The sequence below is a fragment of the Triticum dicoccoides genome, chromosome 1B (genome assembly GCF_002162155.2).
Source record: "Triticum dicoccoides isolate Atlit2015 ecotype Zavitan chromosome 1B, WEW_v2.0, whole genome shotgun sequence".
Taxonomy (NCBI): Eukaryota; Viridiplantae; Streptophyta; class Magnoliopsida; order Poales; family Poaceae; genus Triticum; species Triticum dicoccoides.
Genome location: NC_041381.1, coordinates 517,300,299 through 517,317,412, shown reverse-complemented (window position 1 = coordinate 517,317,412; position 17,114 = coordinate 517,300,299). Strand labels below are relative to the sequence as shown.

Below are 17,114 nucleotides of genomic sequence, written 5' to 3'. Positions count from 1 at the left end.
CATCACGTCGTTGTGCTGTTGGAACTCATCTACTACTTTGCCCGTCTTGCTGGATCAAAAAGGCGAGGACGTCATCAAGCTGAACGTGTGCTGAACATGGAGCTGTCGTACGTTCGGTACTTGATCGGTTGGATTGCCAAGGTGTTCGACTACATCAACCGCGTTAATAAATTTTTCCGCTTTACGGTCTACGAGGGTACGTAGACACACTCTCCCCTCTCTTTACTATGCATCTCCGTGGATAGATCTTGCGTGTGCGTAGAATTTTTTTTTGTTTTCCATGAAATGTTCCCCAACACAAGCCATATGCATTATGGCATACGATAGCCAATTGGACCATGTGCCACATGAATGAACAATGAAATAGGCCCTAAATGTTAAGCCTGGTCTCCCAAATTCCTAGCTCTAAGGCTTTCTCTTGTTGTTAAAGGTAAGACAAACAAAATGGGTAGGCTGCTAGTTAGGGCCTTCAAAATAGGCTTTTGCCCCACTATATTGTTATAGCAACCACCCAATACACCAGAGAGTTCCACGTTGGGGAAAATAGCACAATCATGCCCAAAAGTAAAAACAAGAGAGAAAAATGTGAGCAACACTGGTTCAACGAAAGCTGCAGTATCCTGCAACCGCTGCGCCCACCGAAGAATTGCACCACACTCCAATGCCATCGAATTGCCGCGTACAAAGCAACACCTTCAAGAAGGATTGCAACGACGACGTTGTTGCTGCCCGAACGAGTCCTAGGATTTCTCCCGGTACGCGGAGGGGAATGGGGCAGAGGTACAACCGGCGCCCTTCAAGAAGGGTGGCGACGCCCACAGGCGTCACCATGTCGGTGCCAGCCAGGCCCGACAGAGATTTCTCCCTACCCCTCGCATCCACAGTCCAGGACCAATCGTCGGCTCCACCATGCCTACCGCCCACCAACATTTGCCACCACAACCACGAGGACACCATCGTCGCCACACCACGACAAACGCCGCGAGGCCGGCCGAGCCGATACTAAGCCATCGTAAACAGGGACCGGCAGTACCGCAGCCACGTGGGAGGGGACAACCTCCACCGATTCAGGCGGTAGCAGACCGAACGCGGAGTAGGAGCACGTCGGGCCAACTGCCTAGCCGGGCCTAGATCAGGCCCGCTAAGCTCCCGCCGCCGCACTGTAGCAGACGCAGCATAGTAGCCGCCGCCCCCATCGCCCTTAGCTCGCCAGACCAGCCGGAGGCGACCCGCCGGAGTTAGGGTACCCCTGGCAAACTATAAATGTTATGTAAGCCAATGACGGTGCTAGGGGACAAACAACACAAGCCATGGCCTATCATCGCAGATGGACAAGAAATACCACCACTTACTCTCCAACCCTGCTTGTAGGAGAGGCTGATGTCTTATGTCATTATGCTCGCAAGAATGTCAGGCATAGCTGATTTTCCTTAGAAAAATCTCCGATTTCTTTCTTTCCTGACATTCCAAACAATAAATGCGCCAAGTGGGATTTCCTCCTGAGTATATTTTCCCCTTGTATTCATGATCCTTCACATTACTTTCCGGCATCTGACTGATAAAGCTTGGCTAGTAGCTTGCCAAAATCCTAGGGTTGTAGCCTTGAATTTTTTGCCAAACACTTCTTATGAAAACGACAAAATAAATAAATAGAGTAAATGAGACGAGACAAGACAATCACACGCTCTCAACATTTCTACTATCCAGTTTCGATTCTCACTACTAGAATATGATTTTGTGCATAGTTTCATAACTATGTCGAGTTCATTCTATCGGAAACTCGCCAAACTTTTGTCTACCAAGTTTGATTCAAAATTGGACTCGGCAGTGATAGGCAGAGCGCTGACTTTGCCTAGTTCCAACGAAAAATGACTCGGCGAACAAAAACAACTCAGCAGAATCTCAAGTTCGCTGAGTTCCAGACCGAAGAAACTCGGTAAAGTCTGACAGATGGGCCCTACTGTAGAGCAGGCAACGGAGCTGTGTCAACGGCCTTTCTTTGCCGAGTTTTGGTTAACGGAGACTCGACAAACATTTTTCTTTTTTTTCTTTTTTTAAAATTGGAATGCTAGGGGTCACGGCTTTGCCGACTTCCCCATAGAATGAACTCGGCAAAGATATGATTCTTCCTCTACCAGATGGCAAAAGAGAAAATGTTTAGTCCCACCTCACCGTGTGAGGAGCGATGTGACCAGCTTAAATAGCCGTGTCGTACAAAAGCGGTAAGCTTCGGTCATCATTGTGAAGGATATGGGCTGTCATTATGAATCTTCTCTGTTTATACGCAAAGAGGATTCATAGTCATTGTCCATATCCCTTTGATGGCTGCTAGGCTCTTTTTTCGATCGGTGTTGGTCTTCGGTTGATCCGTTTGGATCCAGTCTTCGTTCGTGTGTCTATGGGCTGGATTCTTTCAATTTATACTTAACTTCATCGATGATGGTTGTTGTTCTCATGTGCTAGTCCTGTGGGTCTTAGCACGACAATTTCCTGACTGTGTACTACAACAAGTTTGGCCCGGCTCCAGTGAGGAAGGGATGATGATGGTAGCACGCCTTTGGCTTGCTCCAGTGCTTATATTCGTCGCTACGTCGTCTACAGACATGGATGTAATTATTGTTATTTATGTGTTCTTTACACTGACATGCTATAATGAAAAGATCGAAAGTTTTCTGGCAAAAAGAAACTCCTTTTTAAATACTCACGCGCTCCAAAATATAATGTGTATTATTTTTTGAATTTGTGTATGTTTGATCAAGTTTTTAGAAAAAAAGTATTAATATCTACAATGTCAAATTTGTATTATTAGATCCATCATGATTTTTTTTCATATTTTGTTTATTTAGTATTGCGGACACTGATATTTCTTTCTATAATCATTGGTTAAACATACATATGTCTGACTTGCATGAAAATTGATTATTCTGATGGGAACAGAGGGGGTATACAGTATAGGCTTCATTATGGTGTGTAGTTGTAGGTCCTGCATCTATTTTGGTAACTATGGCTGTATTTATTTTATTGGATTTATATGCTACAAAAAGTATTCTGATCACCCTCCTAGTACAAAATAATCTTTCTCTTGGAGCAATAAGGGTTCTGCATTTACATGAATTGCACATGATTTTGTACCCTGCACATGCTCTTCTGCCGTCTGATCATGGCCATACCCGAAATCATGGAGCTGGCTTTGTACGTTGAGATTGAGACCCCCTAACAGATGTGAGCTTCTTCCAGTTGCTTGTTTTCTTGGCTGTCCAAATTAGAACCACTTGTTGAGCTACCTTCACTTGGAAGTTGTTGATAGTGAGCTGCCGCTTCTGTACCCTTAGTTGTTCCATCGACCGGAGAACTCTCACTTCATACATTACAAGCAATTAGGCGTGTTAGATTTCTGCAATGACTGACATGTCTGCACATGGGTCTCGAACGTCTCAAAAGAACTTACTTCAGTGAGTAGACGATTAATCCAATGGCCACAACTGAGAATGCTAGGTAGTACAGCCAGTTGATCTGTTGCAACTAAATCATGTCAGCATATATTCTCCATTCAGAAAAATAAGACGTTTTGGATATTTCAATATGGACTACATACAGACTGAAATGAGTGAACAAACACACTAAAATGCGTTTATGTACATCTGAATCAGAAAAAAAATTAGAACATCTTATGATAGTGAACGGAGGGAGTATATATTATGATTTGGTGCAAGGATCGGTCAGAAATGGTCACCTGTTGTTGATAGAACAATAGTCCAATGGCTACTGCCCACATGTCAGATGTCAAGAGTGAGAGATTAAACAACGTTGATCCACTCATCTGCAAGAGCTATCGCAATCAATGGGCTAAACTACTATTGCACTGTAAAATAAAAAATGAAACAACCTTTCTTGCTGATAGTTCCTAATGAAGTACTCCCTCCGTTCCAAAACAAGTATCGTGGTTTTAGTTCAAATTTAAACTAAAACCATGACACTTATTTTGAAAGGGAGGGAGTAATATTAGCCAAGTAGCTTGCTTTTTTTTAGTTTATTCAGATACCTCATAACTCCTTGTTCGGACCAATTTTAGTTGTTTCATACTCCCTCTGTCACATAATGTAATACGTTTTTTGACACTACACTAGCGTCGAAAAACGTCTTACATTATGGGACGGAGGGAGTACTTGTGTAGCTTAATTTCTGCCTAACATGTTGGAGGGAACTTAACCTTAAGGACAAATGGAGTAATGGAGGAGAACGTAAATATTGCAATGGCATATCCGGCGAATGAACTAATCTGAAAATGAAAAGGGCAAAATATTCAAAGCAGAACTCAGTATCCTGTCAGATAATTGAAAAAAAGTGTATCAAAGAGTTAAACCAAAACTATAGTGTGCTACCGTTGTTGGAGACCAGGCAATTGCTTCTAGGCTCTTTCTTTCGAATATAAATCTGATGTTTTGTTGGGTCAAGAGCGAACACGAGTATTTTGCTCCAGAAAAGTGTATATCAAGACATTTTTGTTCCAGATGAAATATAGTGATAGCATAACCATGCAAGAACAAGAGCAAAGCTATGGATGGCAACATTAATAGATCATGTCAGTTTTCTGTACCGATCTGTAATTAATAGTGAACTGTGGAAAGGATACATCTGAATTGTACTGACAAGCAACTGAAATAGTCCAACCATCGCAACAAGTTCCACTCGGTCGTTCTTCTTGACACAGTATTCCTGCATATTCAAGAAAATTGCTGTACTTACTGTAATTTTGAGAAAACATTGCTCATTAGTAGCAGAATATGTATAGTTTGTCACTGACCGCCCCAACATTGCTAAATGCAAAGCAAACTGTCCCGACAATAACAAGGGCATCCCCTAGAAGTGGCATTTGACCTGGATCTGCAGAAAATGAAGTTTTTCTGTAAGCTGATAACAATTTTTCCGCTGTAGAAATTGATGAAACCATTTCGGCATGTTGGGTTCATGAATTAGTCTTTGATTTAAGCACATCAATACTATGTACTAAATCAGTGACAATTAATATGGATCGGAGGGAGTACATGTTTTGTTCTAAAGGAAAAATAATAGAGCAGAGACATACTGTCAACTCTGTGAAGAACTTCATGGTGTGCCTATATATCCTAGGTTTGTTGCTGAGTTTTTTTTTTGGTTTTGAAAATGGCATTCTTCATTGGTGTTGTAAGTCTTGAGTACTCCTTCGGTTCCATAGTTAATTTGAACTAAAACCACGACAAGAATTATGGAACGGAGGGTGTAGTTGTTTACTTACCTTGCTCATCTGAAGATTTTGCATCTGAAAGGAGCACAAGACCTAGGCCTGCCACGCAGGTCCCTGCCCCTAGAAATTGCCAGAAAGAGTATCTCGTGCCTAGTGCGTACCATGTGAGTATGATGACCCAGACAACAGTCCAACAATCCAACAATGTTACACTGGTGATCGATGAGTACTGGTATGCCTTGACAACTGAAATACAAGTTTTAGGATTATAACATGTTCAAATGCTCATAGTCAGGAGCAAAGATAACGTGTTTATTTTGCATCTCACTGAAGTGTGTACTTTTTCTACTCACCCAGATAGCCCCCCTGCGTATCGACGAAGGCCAACGCTAAGTACCAATACCAAGGTATCTGCAAGACAAGAGTGCCCTCAAGAGTGTGAGGTGTGTGAAAACCACGTACGGGAATTTCCATGATGTCCCGCGAAAATGACGGCAAGCTCCATGACCGATTTTCATGCAGCTGTGTGCTCTGCTCACCCGCGGCTTTTGTCGTCGATGCAAGAAGATTGGTAAATAAACTAAGGTCAACAGGAGGTATGCGAAGAATGACTGTGTGAGTGGTGCATCAACTCCTGCGTAAGTTAATACAAGTGAAACAAACCATATCTTATCTCCTGGGTTATCAAATGATGATTCCTCTTGTACTAACTAGGCCAATGCATGCAGAGGATGGGTAATTCTTAGTAACTGAGAACGAGGATTAGTAAGAGCTGTATGAAATGATAAGTTGGAAGCTACAGATTAGGCTGGGTACCAAGATTGGCAAGGAAGGACGAGGCGAAGCTGGCGCCTGCCATGGAGAAGGCCAAGAGCTGGCCGAGGAAGAGCACGAGCAGCAGACCCGTCGCATCCTTCTTCTTGATATCCGTGGTGACCATGGTGCACGCAAGCCTCATATGGGGATGCAGAGGAGAGTTTATATATACGCTTACTGAAGGGAAAAGCCGGAGCACAAGAGTGGAAGGTAGACTGGCAGCTGAGCCTCGTGCTATCTAAGGTTAGCTGAGAGAGAGAGGGAGAGTCCCTTTCAAGAAAAACAAAGCCGAGAGCAACGTGTGACCATCTCATTGAAGCTATCTCCAAGATTACCAAATCAGGACAGTGTTTCTTTCTTTGGCGGGCTCGAGCTCACATGCACCCCGGTGAAATCCAAAAACAATGATAAATAAATTCAAAACAGTATGACTTATTTTTGCGATAAACATTAATGAATCTTTCACCTGCGTGCAAAAAATCATGATGGAATGACATTCGTGGTCATTTTGTAGCATCGTTTTTTTCCCGGACCTTCACGAATGTCATTCCATCACGAATATTTTGAGCGCAGGTGAACAATTTATTAATATTTGTTGCCAAAAAATCAGATTCTTTTTAATTTTATTTACTGTTTTTCAAATTTTACTGTTCATTCAGGTGCATCTCTGGATCAGAAGTGTACGCAAAGAGAGCTCCTATAGCGTGCATAATAATGTGTTGGGGGATTGATTGATTGTGAGCCCCCGCGTCGCTCTCTTGGGGGCAGCTCGAGTGCTCGAGCAGTCGCAAATGCGCCCCCCCTAGTTTTTTCTCCCTCGTTTCCTCCGCTACAGTCAGAGGACGCCGGCGGCCAAAGCCCCCTCACCGATGGCGGTGGCGGGGTTGCATTCTCACGTGGCGGTTTCTTCCCACGGGAAGCTCTCCAGTCGTGTCAGCGTGTCGCCCCGGACGGCGCGGTGATGGCCGCAGAGATTGGGAACCGGGGCGGCGGCCCTGGGAGCTAGTGGTGGTCCTCCCATGGCGGATGGTGGTTCCGGCCGTGTTTGCTGGTGGGACGTGGTGCTAGGCGAGGAGCGCGGCAGTGTGATCTGTGGTGGTGCCATGGTCGTGCGGCCCTGCATCGACAACGTGGTGGCGGCTTCGCATCCGGAGTACTCGAGGCCGCGGCGGTCATTTACATGGGATTCGGGCGACGGGGGTTGTCTTCTTCTCTGTCGGACTGGCTTATAGGCTGGCGGTGGAGGATCGGGACGACCGGTCTAGGAGGGAACCGGTTGGCGGAGTGGGGCTGCTAGCTTGGACAAAATAATGGTGGTTTGACCCTAGCTCTCCTTGCGCCAAGTCGACGTTCTACCTGATGTCGGCCTCCTCGATCTGGATGTCGATGTGTTGCAGTCTTCTCCGTCGGAGATCAACATGGATTGCGCATGGCACTCCTATATATCTGGATCGAAAAGGATCCGGTCGTGTGCGCCCATATTATCAGCCACTGCGGATTCAAGCGGGCGCGGCACGGAGCTTCACTTTCTTGTTGGAACCATGGGACATGTCTAAGTCAAGATTCCAAGGCTTTGATAGAGGTGGAGAAAGTTATGGCTGCTGCGATTGGAGGTCTTGAAGCTTTGGTTTAAGGGTGTATTGGATGTGATGAAGACTGTGTGCCAGGTGTTTGGTGACTTGCAACAACGGCCTCAGCAAACGGGGGCGGCAACATTGGAGGACTGCATTTTTGGTGGTGCTCCTCGAGTACCAAGTCATGATTCCCAGGGTGAAACCCTAGGTCTGGCCTTCATTGGTTGTACCTGGCAATGGCCTTGTTAAGGCATTATTTTGGGTGAACTCAGACTTTGGTCAGGGTGAAAACCATAATCTTCGATCGGGTGACGACAAAGCTTGTGCATTATTTTCTTTTTGGAGGTGTTGCTTTTGGAGAACCATTTTTGTAATCTGGGTATTGTCTTTGGTGGTGGTTAGAGTGCTGCTGATACTAGTGACTGGTCACCACAACAGGGTCTTGTAACCCACAAGTATAGGGGATCGCAACAGTTTTCGAGGGTAGAGTGTTCAACCCAAATTTATTGATTCGACACAAGGGGAGCCAAAGAATATTCACAAGTATTAGCAGTTGAGTTGTCAATTCAACGACACCTGAAAGACTTAATATCTGCAGCAAGGTGATCAGTAGCAAAGTAATATGGTAGTAACGGTAACAGTAGCAACAACAGTAGCAATTTTGTGGTGATTGTAACAGCAGCAACGGTGAAAGTAACTTAGCAAAGATCAACATATGAAAAGCGTAGGCATTGGATCAGCGATGGATAATATTCATGATGTAGCAGTTATAACCTAGAGCGACACAGAATTAGCTCCAATTCATCAATGTAATGTAGGCATGTATTCCGTATATAGTCATACATGCTTAGGGTAAAGAACTTGCGTGACATCTTTTGTCCTACCCTCTCATGGCAGCGGGGTCCATAAGGAAACTAGGGATATTAAGGTCTCCTTTTAATACAGAACCGGAACAAAGCATTAACACTTAGTGAATACATGAACTCCTCAAACTACACTAATCACCGAAAAGAATCACAATTATTGTCACCTTGGGGTACGCGGATCATAACACGTAATAGGTGCATATAACTTTCAAGCTAGGATCGAGAACACATATATTCATGAAAACATAATAGGTTCAGATATTAAATCATGGACTCGGGCCCTAGTGACAAGCATTAAGCATAGCAAAGTCATAGCAACATCAATCTCAGAACATAGTGGATACTAGGAATCAAGCCCTAACAAAACTAGATTACATGATAAATCTCATCCAACCCATCATCGTCCAGCAAGCCTATGAAGAAATTACTCACTCCCTGCGGTGATCATCATGAAATTGGTGATGGAGGAAGGTTGATTGTGATGATGGCGTTGAATCCCCCTCTCCGAAGCCCTGAACGGACTCCAGATCAGCCCTCCTGATGAAGAACAAGAAGTGGCGGCGGCTCCATATCGTAAAACACGATGAATCCTTCTCTCTGATTTTTTTTCTTGGTGAACAGGTATATATGGAGTTGGAGTTAGGGTTGCCGGAGGTCTAGGGGGCCCACAAGCCTGCAGGGCGCGCCCCTGAGCTTGTGGCTCCTGGGTAGCCCCCCTCTGGTATATTTTTTTGCCAGTATTTTTTTATATATTCCACTAAAATTCTCCGTAAAATTTTAAGTCAATCCGAGAACTTTGATGACGGCACAAAAACAACACCATGGCAATTCTGCTGAAAACAGCGTTAGTCCGGGATAGTTTCATTCAAATTATGCAAATTAGAGTCCAAAACAAGAGTAAAAGTGTTTGGAAAAGTAGATACGATGGAGACATATCAACTCCCCCAAGCTTAAGTCATTTCTTGTCCTCAAGCAATTCAGTTGACAAACTAAAAGTGACAAGAAAAACTTTTGCAAACTCTGTTTGATCTTGTTGTTGCAAATATATCTAACTAATTTCAGCTTTTCAGCAAAGACTATAAACTAACCATATTCACGATAACATTTAGATATCACATTTACTCATATCAATGGCATAACCAACTAGCGAGCAATAATAAGATATCTCGGATGACAACACTTTTTCAAAGCAATCATGATATAATATGACATAATGGTATCTCACTAGCCCTTTCTGAGGCCGTAAAACATAAATGCAGAGCACCTCTGAAGTTCAAGCACTCACTAGACATTGTAATTCATGGTAAAAGAGATCTGGTCACACTCATACTCAACATCAACTAAACGCAAAGCACGAAAATGACAATAGTGCTCTCCAGTTGGTGCTTTAATAAGAAGATGATGACTCAACAATAAAAGTAAATAGATAAGCCCTCCGCAGAGGGGAGTAGGGATTTGCAGAGGTGCCAGAGCTCAAAGTTTTAAAAACATAGATGAATATAATTTTGGGAGGTATGCTTTCATTGTCAACGTAGCAACCGAGAGTTTTCACCATATGATAACCCACAAGTATAGGGGACCATTTGTAGCCTCTTCCGATAAGTAAGAGTGTCGAACCCAACGAGGAGCTAAAGGTAAAACAAATATTCCCTCAAGTTCTACCGACCACCAATATAACTCTATGCACGCTTTACATTCGCTTTACCTAGAACAAGTATGAAATTAGAAGTACTTTGAAGGTGTTGTAGGATAGGTTTGCAAGATAATAAAGAGCACGTAAATAAAAACTAGGGGCTATTTAGATAAAGAAACAACTAAGTTAGTTTTAGTAGAGAGCTTTTTGTCACAAGAAAGTTATTTGTCCCTAGGCAATCGATAACTAGACCGGTAATCATTATTGCAATTTTATATGAGGGAGAGGCATAAGCTAACATACTTTCTCTCCTTGGATCACTTCTGATTGGAACTCTAGCAAACATCCGTAACTACTGGAGATAATTAAGGTAAAACCCAACCATAGCATTATAAGGTATCAAGTCCTCTTTACTCCCATACGCAAACAACCTACTTACTCGGGTCTGTATTTCTGTCACTCATGCCACCCACCATAAGCAAATCATGAACATATTGCAAACCCTACAGCAGGGATCCCTCACGCTTGCGCGACATGGAGAGCACCATAGGACAGCACCAATAATAAAACATACAACTCAAACCAATCACGATCATCAATCAACCCATAGGACAAAACAGATCTACTCAAACAGCATAGGATAGTCATACATCATTGGGAAATAATATATAGCATTGAGCACCATGTTTAAGTAGAGACTAAAGCGGGGAGAAGAGGTGTTACACTGCTGCATAGAGGGGGAGAGAGTTGGTGATGATGGCGGCGAAGTTGTTGGTGTAGATCGCCGTCACAATGATGGCCCTCGCAGCATTCCGGCGCCACCGGAAGAGAGGGGGGAGAGACGCCCCCCTTCTTCTTCTTCTTCTTCTTCTTCTTCTTCTTCTTCTTCTTCTTCTTCTTCTTCTTCTTCTTCTTCCTCCTCCTCCTCCTTAACCTTACCCCTAGATGGGAGAAGGGTTTCCCCTCTGGTCCTTGGCCTCCATGGTGGCGGAGGGGCGAGAGCCCCTCCGAGATTGGATCTCTCTCTCTCTGTTTCCTTCTTTTTTTGCGCTCCCAGATTCTGGCCTTTCACCGTTTCTTAAATTCCCGGAGATCCGTAACTCCGATTGGGCTGAAATTTTAACACAATTTTTATCCGAATAGTAGCTTTCTTACGCCAGAAGAAGGGAACCAACCGCCTTACGGGGTGACCACAAGGGCCCAGGGCGCACCCTACCCCCTGGGGTGCGCCCCCCTGCCTTGTGCCCCCTCGGGCATCGTCTCGCATTGATTCCAATTCCCAAAACTCACATATATTCAAAAAAATCTTTGTAAGTTTTTATCGTGTTTGACTACGTTTGATATGGATTTTCTGCGAAACAAAAAACATGCAACAAACAGGAACTGACACTGGGCATTGGATCAATTTGTTAGTCCCAAAAATAGTATAAAAAGTTGCCAAAAGTATATGAAAGTTGTATAATATTGGCATGGAACAATCAAAAATTATAGATACGACGGAGACGTATCACCATCTTCCATGCTAGACACATTATAGGCGGTTCCCAAACCGAAAGGTAAAGTTTTACTCCCCCTCTTCCAACAAACACAAGCCATGGCTAGTCGAATCCTCGGGTGCCCTCCATACCAACAACAATCCGGGGGAGTTTTGTTTCATTATTATATTTTAATTTTGCTCATAGGACTGGACATCCCAACTACCATCCACTTTCTCGTGAATGACAAGCGAATAAACACTCATCGTGAGAATAACCAACCTAGCATGGAAAATAATGACCGCCCCCTGTCACTTCATGAGTGATTCGGGCATACAAAACAGATTATTATTTGAAGATTTAGAGTTTGGCACATGCAAAATTATTTGGAACGGCAGGTAATTACCGCGTATAGGTAGGTATGGTGGATGCAAATGGAATAACTTTGGGTTTACGGAAGTGGATGCACAAGCAGTATTCCCGCTTAGTACAAGAGAAGGTTAGCAAATCGACTGAGGAGTGACCAACTAGAGAGCGACAACGGTCATAAACATACATTGAGATTAATCAACATTGAATACGAGCATGTGAGTAGGATATAAAACACCATGAACATAAATATCGTGGAGGCTTTGTTGGTTTTGATTCAACTACATGCGTGAACATGCGCCAAGTCAAGCCACTTGAATCATTCAGAGGAGGATACCATCCTGTCATATTGCACCATAACCATTCTAAATGCATGTTGACACACAAGATAAACCATTATCCACCCCTAGCTGTTAAGAATGGCATGAGTAACTATGATCTCTAATTGTCTTGCAAACATGTTTACTCATAATAGGCTGAATCAAGAATGATGAGCTATTCATATTTACAAGAACAAAATAGGTTGAGTTCATACCATCTTTTCTTCACCTCAATCAATTCATCAAATTTCATCATTATTGCCTTTCTCTTGTACAACCGAACAATGTGAATAATAATAATAAGAGTGCACCTCTCGTGGACTAAGCAGGAATCTGCAAATATTTATCCAAAGGAGAAGACAAGGTAATATGGGCTCTTCGTTAGATCAACAATAATGCATATGGCAGCCACTCAACATTTTCATCGTGGTCTTCTCCTTACAACCCAAAGAAAAGAAAAGAATTTCAAAGAAACACACTGAAATATTTTTGGAGTTTTTGTTTTTCTATGAAGGAAGCAAAACGAAAGAGAAACAAAAAATGAAAAAACTATATAGACAAGAAAACCCCCAACAAGCAAAAGAAGAACGAGAAATCTTTTAGGATTTTCTTTTAATATAACGAACTACTAAACACATAAAACCGGAGAGAAAACCCAGAAAGAAACGAGAAATATTTTTTAGTTTTCACAATTTTTCAAACACACGAGAAGAAAGAAAAATAAAGCTAACATGGATTATACAATGAAAAGGATGAACAGCGACAACTGGAATGAATATGTGATGCATGAATGTAATGTCGGTGAGAAATACGTACTCCCCAAGCTTAGGCTTTTGGCCTAAGTTGGTCTATGGTCATGGCTGGCCTGGATGATACCCGAAGTCGTAGTTCGGGTTGAACTGGATTGCAGGTGCCACCGCTTGGCGGGCTGCCTCGTTGAGGCGAGCGGTCTCCCTCGCGCTCTCATACTTCTCTACCTCCTCCATATGTATGAAATATCTTTGTTTTTCCTGAAAGTTAAAGAAGGCAGGAGCGAGAAGAGTAATATGGAAGACGCGGCGCCTGTTAAAAATAGTATGTACTGGAATGGCATGTCGCCCCTTTCAAGAAACTGGAAATGTTCCATAGCGGCATAATCAAGGAAAGCAGGCGGCAACTGAGTATCATTTTCTGTTATCGGTACCCCAAGATAATTATCTAAATGAGTGGCATAAATTCCACCATAGAAATCTCCATCTAAGGATTATTATGTAACCAATGTGCAACAATGGCCCCCAAGTTAAATAGTTTATCGTTCATTACTACAGCACTCTTAAGAATGCTCAGATCAGAGGCGCAAAGGTGACTATGGTCATGTTTACCATTAATGCATCTACCTATGAAGAGAGAAAAATAATGTAAAGCAGGAAAGTGAATGCTCCATATAGTAGCTTGTGTTATGTCTCTAGTCTCACCCCTACTGATGCTAGCAAGGAACTCAATACAATCAGATTTACGAAGTTCAGTGTAAGTGCCCCATTGCGGAATTTTGCACACTTCATTAAATTCTTCAAGGTCCATGCAAAATGAGTTTTCATAGCAATTAAATATAATAGCACGCATATTGCGATGGACTCAATACTCAAATTTCCGCACAAAAGAATCAGTGAGATTATAATATTGCAAGCACTTATCTGACATGAAGTCCGTCAAGCTAGCATTGTGCACGTACATATCAAATTCTTCCTTAAAACCGGCTAGAGTCATGAAGTAATCTCAGGCTATTCGCAAGGTTGCACTAGAGCTTCCCGTGGTGATTCAAGGTCCAGCTCACGTAAAGAAAGCCTTGGGGATTTCTTACTCGAGGAACCACCTAGGAACATCTTCCTAAACATTTTCTCCCTCCGAAAATTTCTGAAAAAAATTAGTAACTCAAAATAGAAGTGAAACAAACTCAACAAAATCGATAGCAACTACTCCCACAAGTGTCTAGAGGCCATATCATGTACCAAAACAAGTTTGAGCCATATAAATTTGGCATGCAAGCTCAAGAACATGGTCAGCAACAGTTGCTAAATGTGCAAATAATAAACCACTAGAACAAAAACTAATTGGACCAACGGAGGAGTCGCATACCGATGAGCAATCACCCAAAACAGTTTTGGAAACGGAGTTACGAGCAACGAGATTGAAAATCGTAGCAAGAAGAGCAAGAACACGGGCTATGGAGCAAGTTTGATTTTTTCTGGAGGAAGAGGATGAGCATGGGTGGCGGCAATAAGTGAGAGGGCCTACATGGGCCCTGTCTGTGTCAAAACCGGCGGATCTCGGGTAGGGGGTCCCGAACTGTGCATCTAGGTGGATGGTAACAGGAGACAAGGGACACGATGTTTTACCCAGGTTCGGGCCCTCTTGATGGAGGTAAAACCCTAAGTCCTGCTTGATTAATATTGATGATGTGTGTTACAAGAGTGGATCTACCACGAGATCAAGGAGGCTAAACCCTAGAAGCTAGCCTATGGTATGATTGTTGTTCGTCCTATGGACTAAAGCCATCCGGTTTATATAGACACCGGAGAGGGCTAGGGTTACACAAAGTCGGTTACAATGGTAGGAGATCTACATATCCGTATCGCCAAGCTTGCCTTCTACGCCAAGGAAAGTCCCATCCGGACACGGGACGAAGTCTTCAATCTTGTATCTTCATAGTCTTGGAGTCCGGCCGATGATGATAGTTCGGCTATCCGGACACCCCCTAGTCCGGGACTCCCTCAGTAGCCCCCGAACCGGGCTTCAGCGACGACGAGTCCAGCGCGTATATTGTCTTCGGCGTTGCAAGGCGGGTTCTCCTTCAAACTTCATATTCCTGTCAAATAATGTCCGGCTTCCTTATAAATGTTGCGCTCCTTGGCTTCTACGCCCAATAATGGCCTTCTTCCACGTGTCGTATGAATGCGAAAAGCTAGGGTATTTTTACATTTTACCCCCTACCCGTGCGAACGAGCCGCCTATAAGAGAGGCGAGGATCTAGATCCAGCTCACACCATCCTCCATCCGCAAGCTCTCATCGAAGCGCCTCTGACAAAAATCCATTCTATCATGGATAGTCGACGCGGCTCCTCCTCTCGCACTCCCAACCCTAAGCCAGGAGATTGGGGGAGATGCTCAGTTCCACACAGCGAGCTAGTGGCGCTCCAAACCGAGGGATATCTTCCCCCAGCTTTCATGGTTCCGGTTCGAGCCGGACTGGCCACCTTCAGGGGTGGAAAGCAGGCGGAGAGCGTCCCCAACCCTTCCAAAGGAGAGCGGGTATGCTTCGTCCCTTATCTAATAAGGGGACTCGGATTTCCCATACATCCGTTTCTCCGGGGGCTCCTGGAGTTCTACGGACTCCAGCTTCACCACCTCACACCTGCCTCCATTTTGCACATCGCGGGCTTTGTAGCTCTTTGCGAGCTGTTCCTGGGCATCGAGCCCCATTTTGCGCTGTGGAAGAGATTGTTTTGCCTCGTACCCCGTTCTTACAAGGGGTCGATATATCAAGTGGGCGGAGCCGAAATATGGCGCATCGCCGGGACCGGATATCTATCCGGCACCCCGAAGAAGGCGTCCGAAGACTGGCCTTCGGAATGGTTCTACATGGAGGACGCCTCTCTGTCGGACCCAGTTCGGATTGGCCTCCCGGAGTTCAGCAATGCTCCCTTGAAGAAACGCCTGACTTGGCGCCCGCGGAGCCCTCAATGGGAGGATGATGGGAGCGTCCATTATCTGATGGGTCGGATTAGGTTACTGGCCCATTCCGGATTGACCATGATTGGAATCATGGCCACGTGCATTATGCGAGGGGTGCAGCCACTCCAATATAGGGGCCACCCTATGTGGGATTTCAACGGGGAAGATGACGCCACCCGTCACGGCCGCAGAGGGCCGAGCTCGGCAACCGATCTGGCAAAGATCCTGTCCGGCTTGTACAAGGGGGAGGAGGAGGACTTCCTTCGCACGAATCCATTGAATGGATTCTCCATGAATAACCCTCGGAGCTGGGTAAGCGAACGCTTATCTACCCGATCCATACTTCCAAAGTCAAGTATCTTACTTCGTGATTTCGACGCAGGAGCTGCGCCGGGACGTGGAGGGCATACGAAGCTTAACTCCACAGCCCGAGGATCCGGAACTATCCCTTGATCTGGCCTCCGAAGAGGATCCGGACATAAAGGTGGAGCTGATCGACGGGGTGTTCCACCAACTTAGCGTGGACAATGCCCTAGTCGCCATTACGGCTGACTACCCCGGTTTGTTTCCGGCCTCCCAGGTGACTACGACTGAGGTCTTAACACCATCATTTGATCCATGCTCAATTCTGACCACCCTATACTGATGGTGCATCACAGGAGGTGCCATTGAGGCGGGAAGCCGAACCTGTGGCGGCTGACCAACAAGGGTCAGTTCGGCCCAGCAGGCGGAAGAGGAGTGCGACGCAAATAGAAACGTCGCCGCAACAGTACGGCGCACCGCTATTTTTAAGGGAAGGATCCCTAGGAGGTATATTAATGCTCATAGCTCTTTCCAGGAGAAAGAGCGCTCGCCACACAGTGTCCGGAGAGGTTGCCAATCAAGCCTCCGCCAGCCATGCTCCATCGCGTGGTCCGGAAGTGGAGGCGAACACAAGGCAAGAGCCGGATGCTCCTCCGACGGAGGATGCCGACAGGCTGTCCGCCACCCGGTCTGAGGTGGAGAGCGCCATGAATCACAGGCGTCGCCGGACAGTTCTTCATGACGCGTGTTTCTCCCCAGAGGCGTTGAATGCCTTTGATGCGGGAAACGCGCACCTCCGTGCTGCTCAAGATGGTTTAACCAG

The 17,114-nt window shown here is 44.8% G+C and overlaps 1 protein-coding gene across 2 annotated transcripts; it reads right to left on the bottom strand.

The window, feature by feature from the left end:
* Positions 1–2,909: 2,909 nt before the first annotated feature.
* On the bottom strand, positions 2,910–6,164 carry LOC119307694 (solute carrier family 35 member F2-like). Of its 2 annotated transcripts, XM_037583760.1 has the most exons (11): positions 6,041–6,164; positions 5,764–5,858; positions 5,578–5,635; positions 5,276–5,470; positions 4,805–4,884; positions 4,634–4,716; positions 4,383–4,434; positions 4,211–4,279; positions 3,734–3,820; positions 3,449–3,513; positions 2,910–3,358 (listed from the first exon to the last, which is right to left on the bottom strand). In XM_037583760.1, exons 1-11 carry the CDS (start codon positions 6,162–6,164, stop codon positions 3,214–3,216), a joined length of 1,053 nt encoding a protein of 350 aa, XP_037439657.1. In that variant the 3' UTR covers positions 2,910–3,213. The 2 variants fall into 2 exon arrangements, with proteins under 2 accessions (XP_037439657.1, XP_037439666.1); XM_037583769.1 differs by lacking the exon at positions 5,764–5,858 and having other exon boundaries at positions 6,041–6,163.
* Between the last annotated feature and the right edge of the window lie 10,950 nt (positions 6,165–17,114).

Bases quoted from the DNA above. Each gene is read 5' to 3' on its own strand.
- LOC119307694 (XM_037583760.1), bottom strand. From the start codon at position 6,164: ATGGTCACCACGGATATCAAGAAGAAGGATGCGACGGGTCTGCTGCTC. The intron at 5,859-6,040 runs GTACCCAGCCTA...TAACTTACGCAG, and splicing joins GTCCTTCCTTGCCAATCTTG to GAGTTGATGCACCACTCACA. The intron at 4,280-4,382 runs GTAGCACACTAT...TTTCATTTTCAG, and splicing joins TTGCCTGGTCTCCAACAACG to ATTAGTTCATTCGCCGGATA.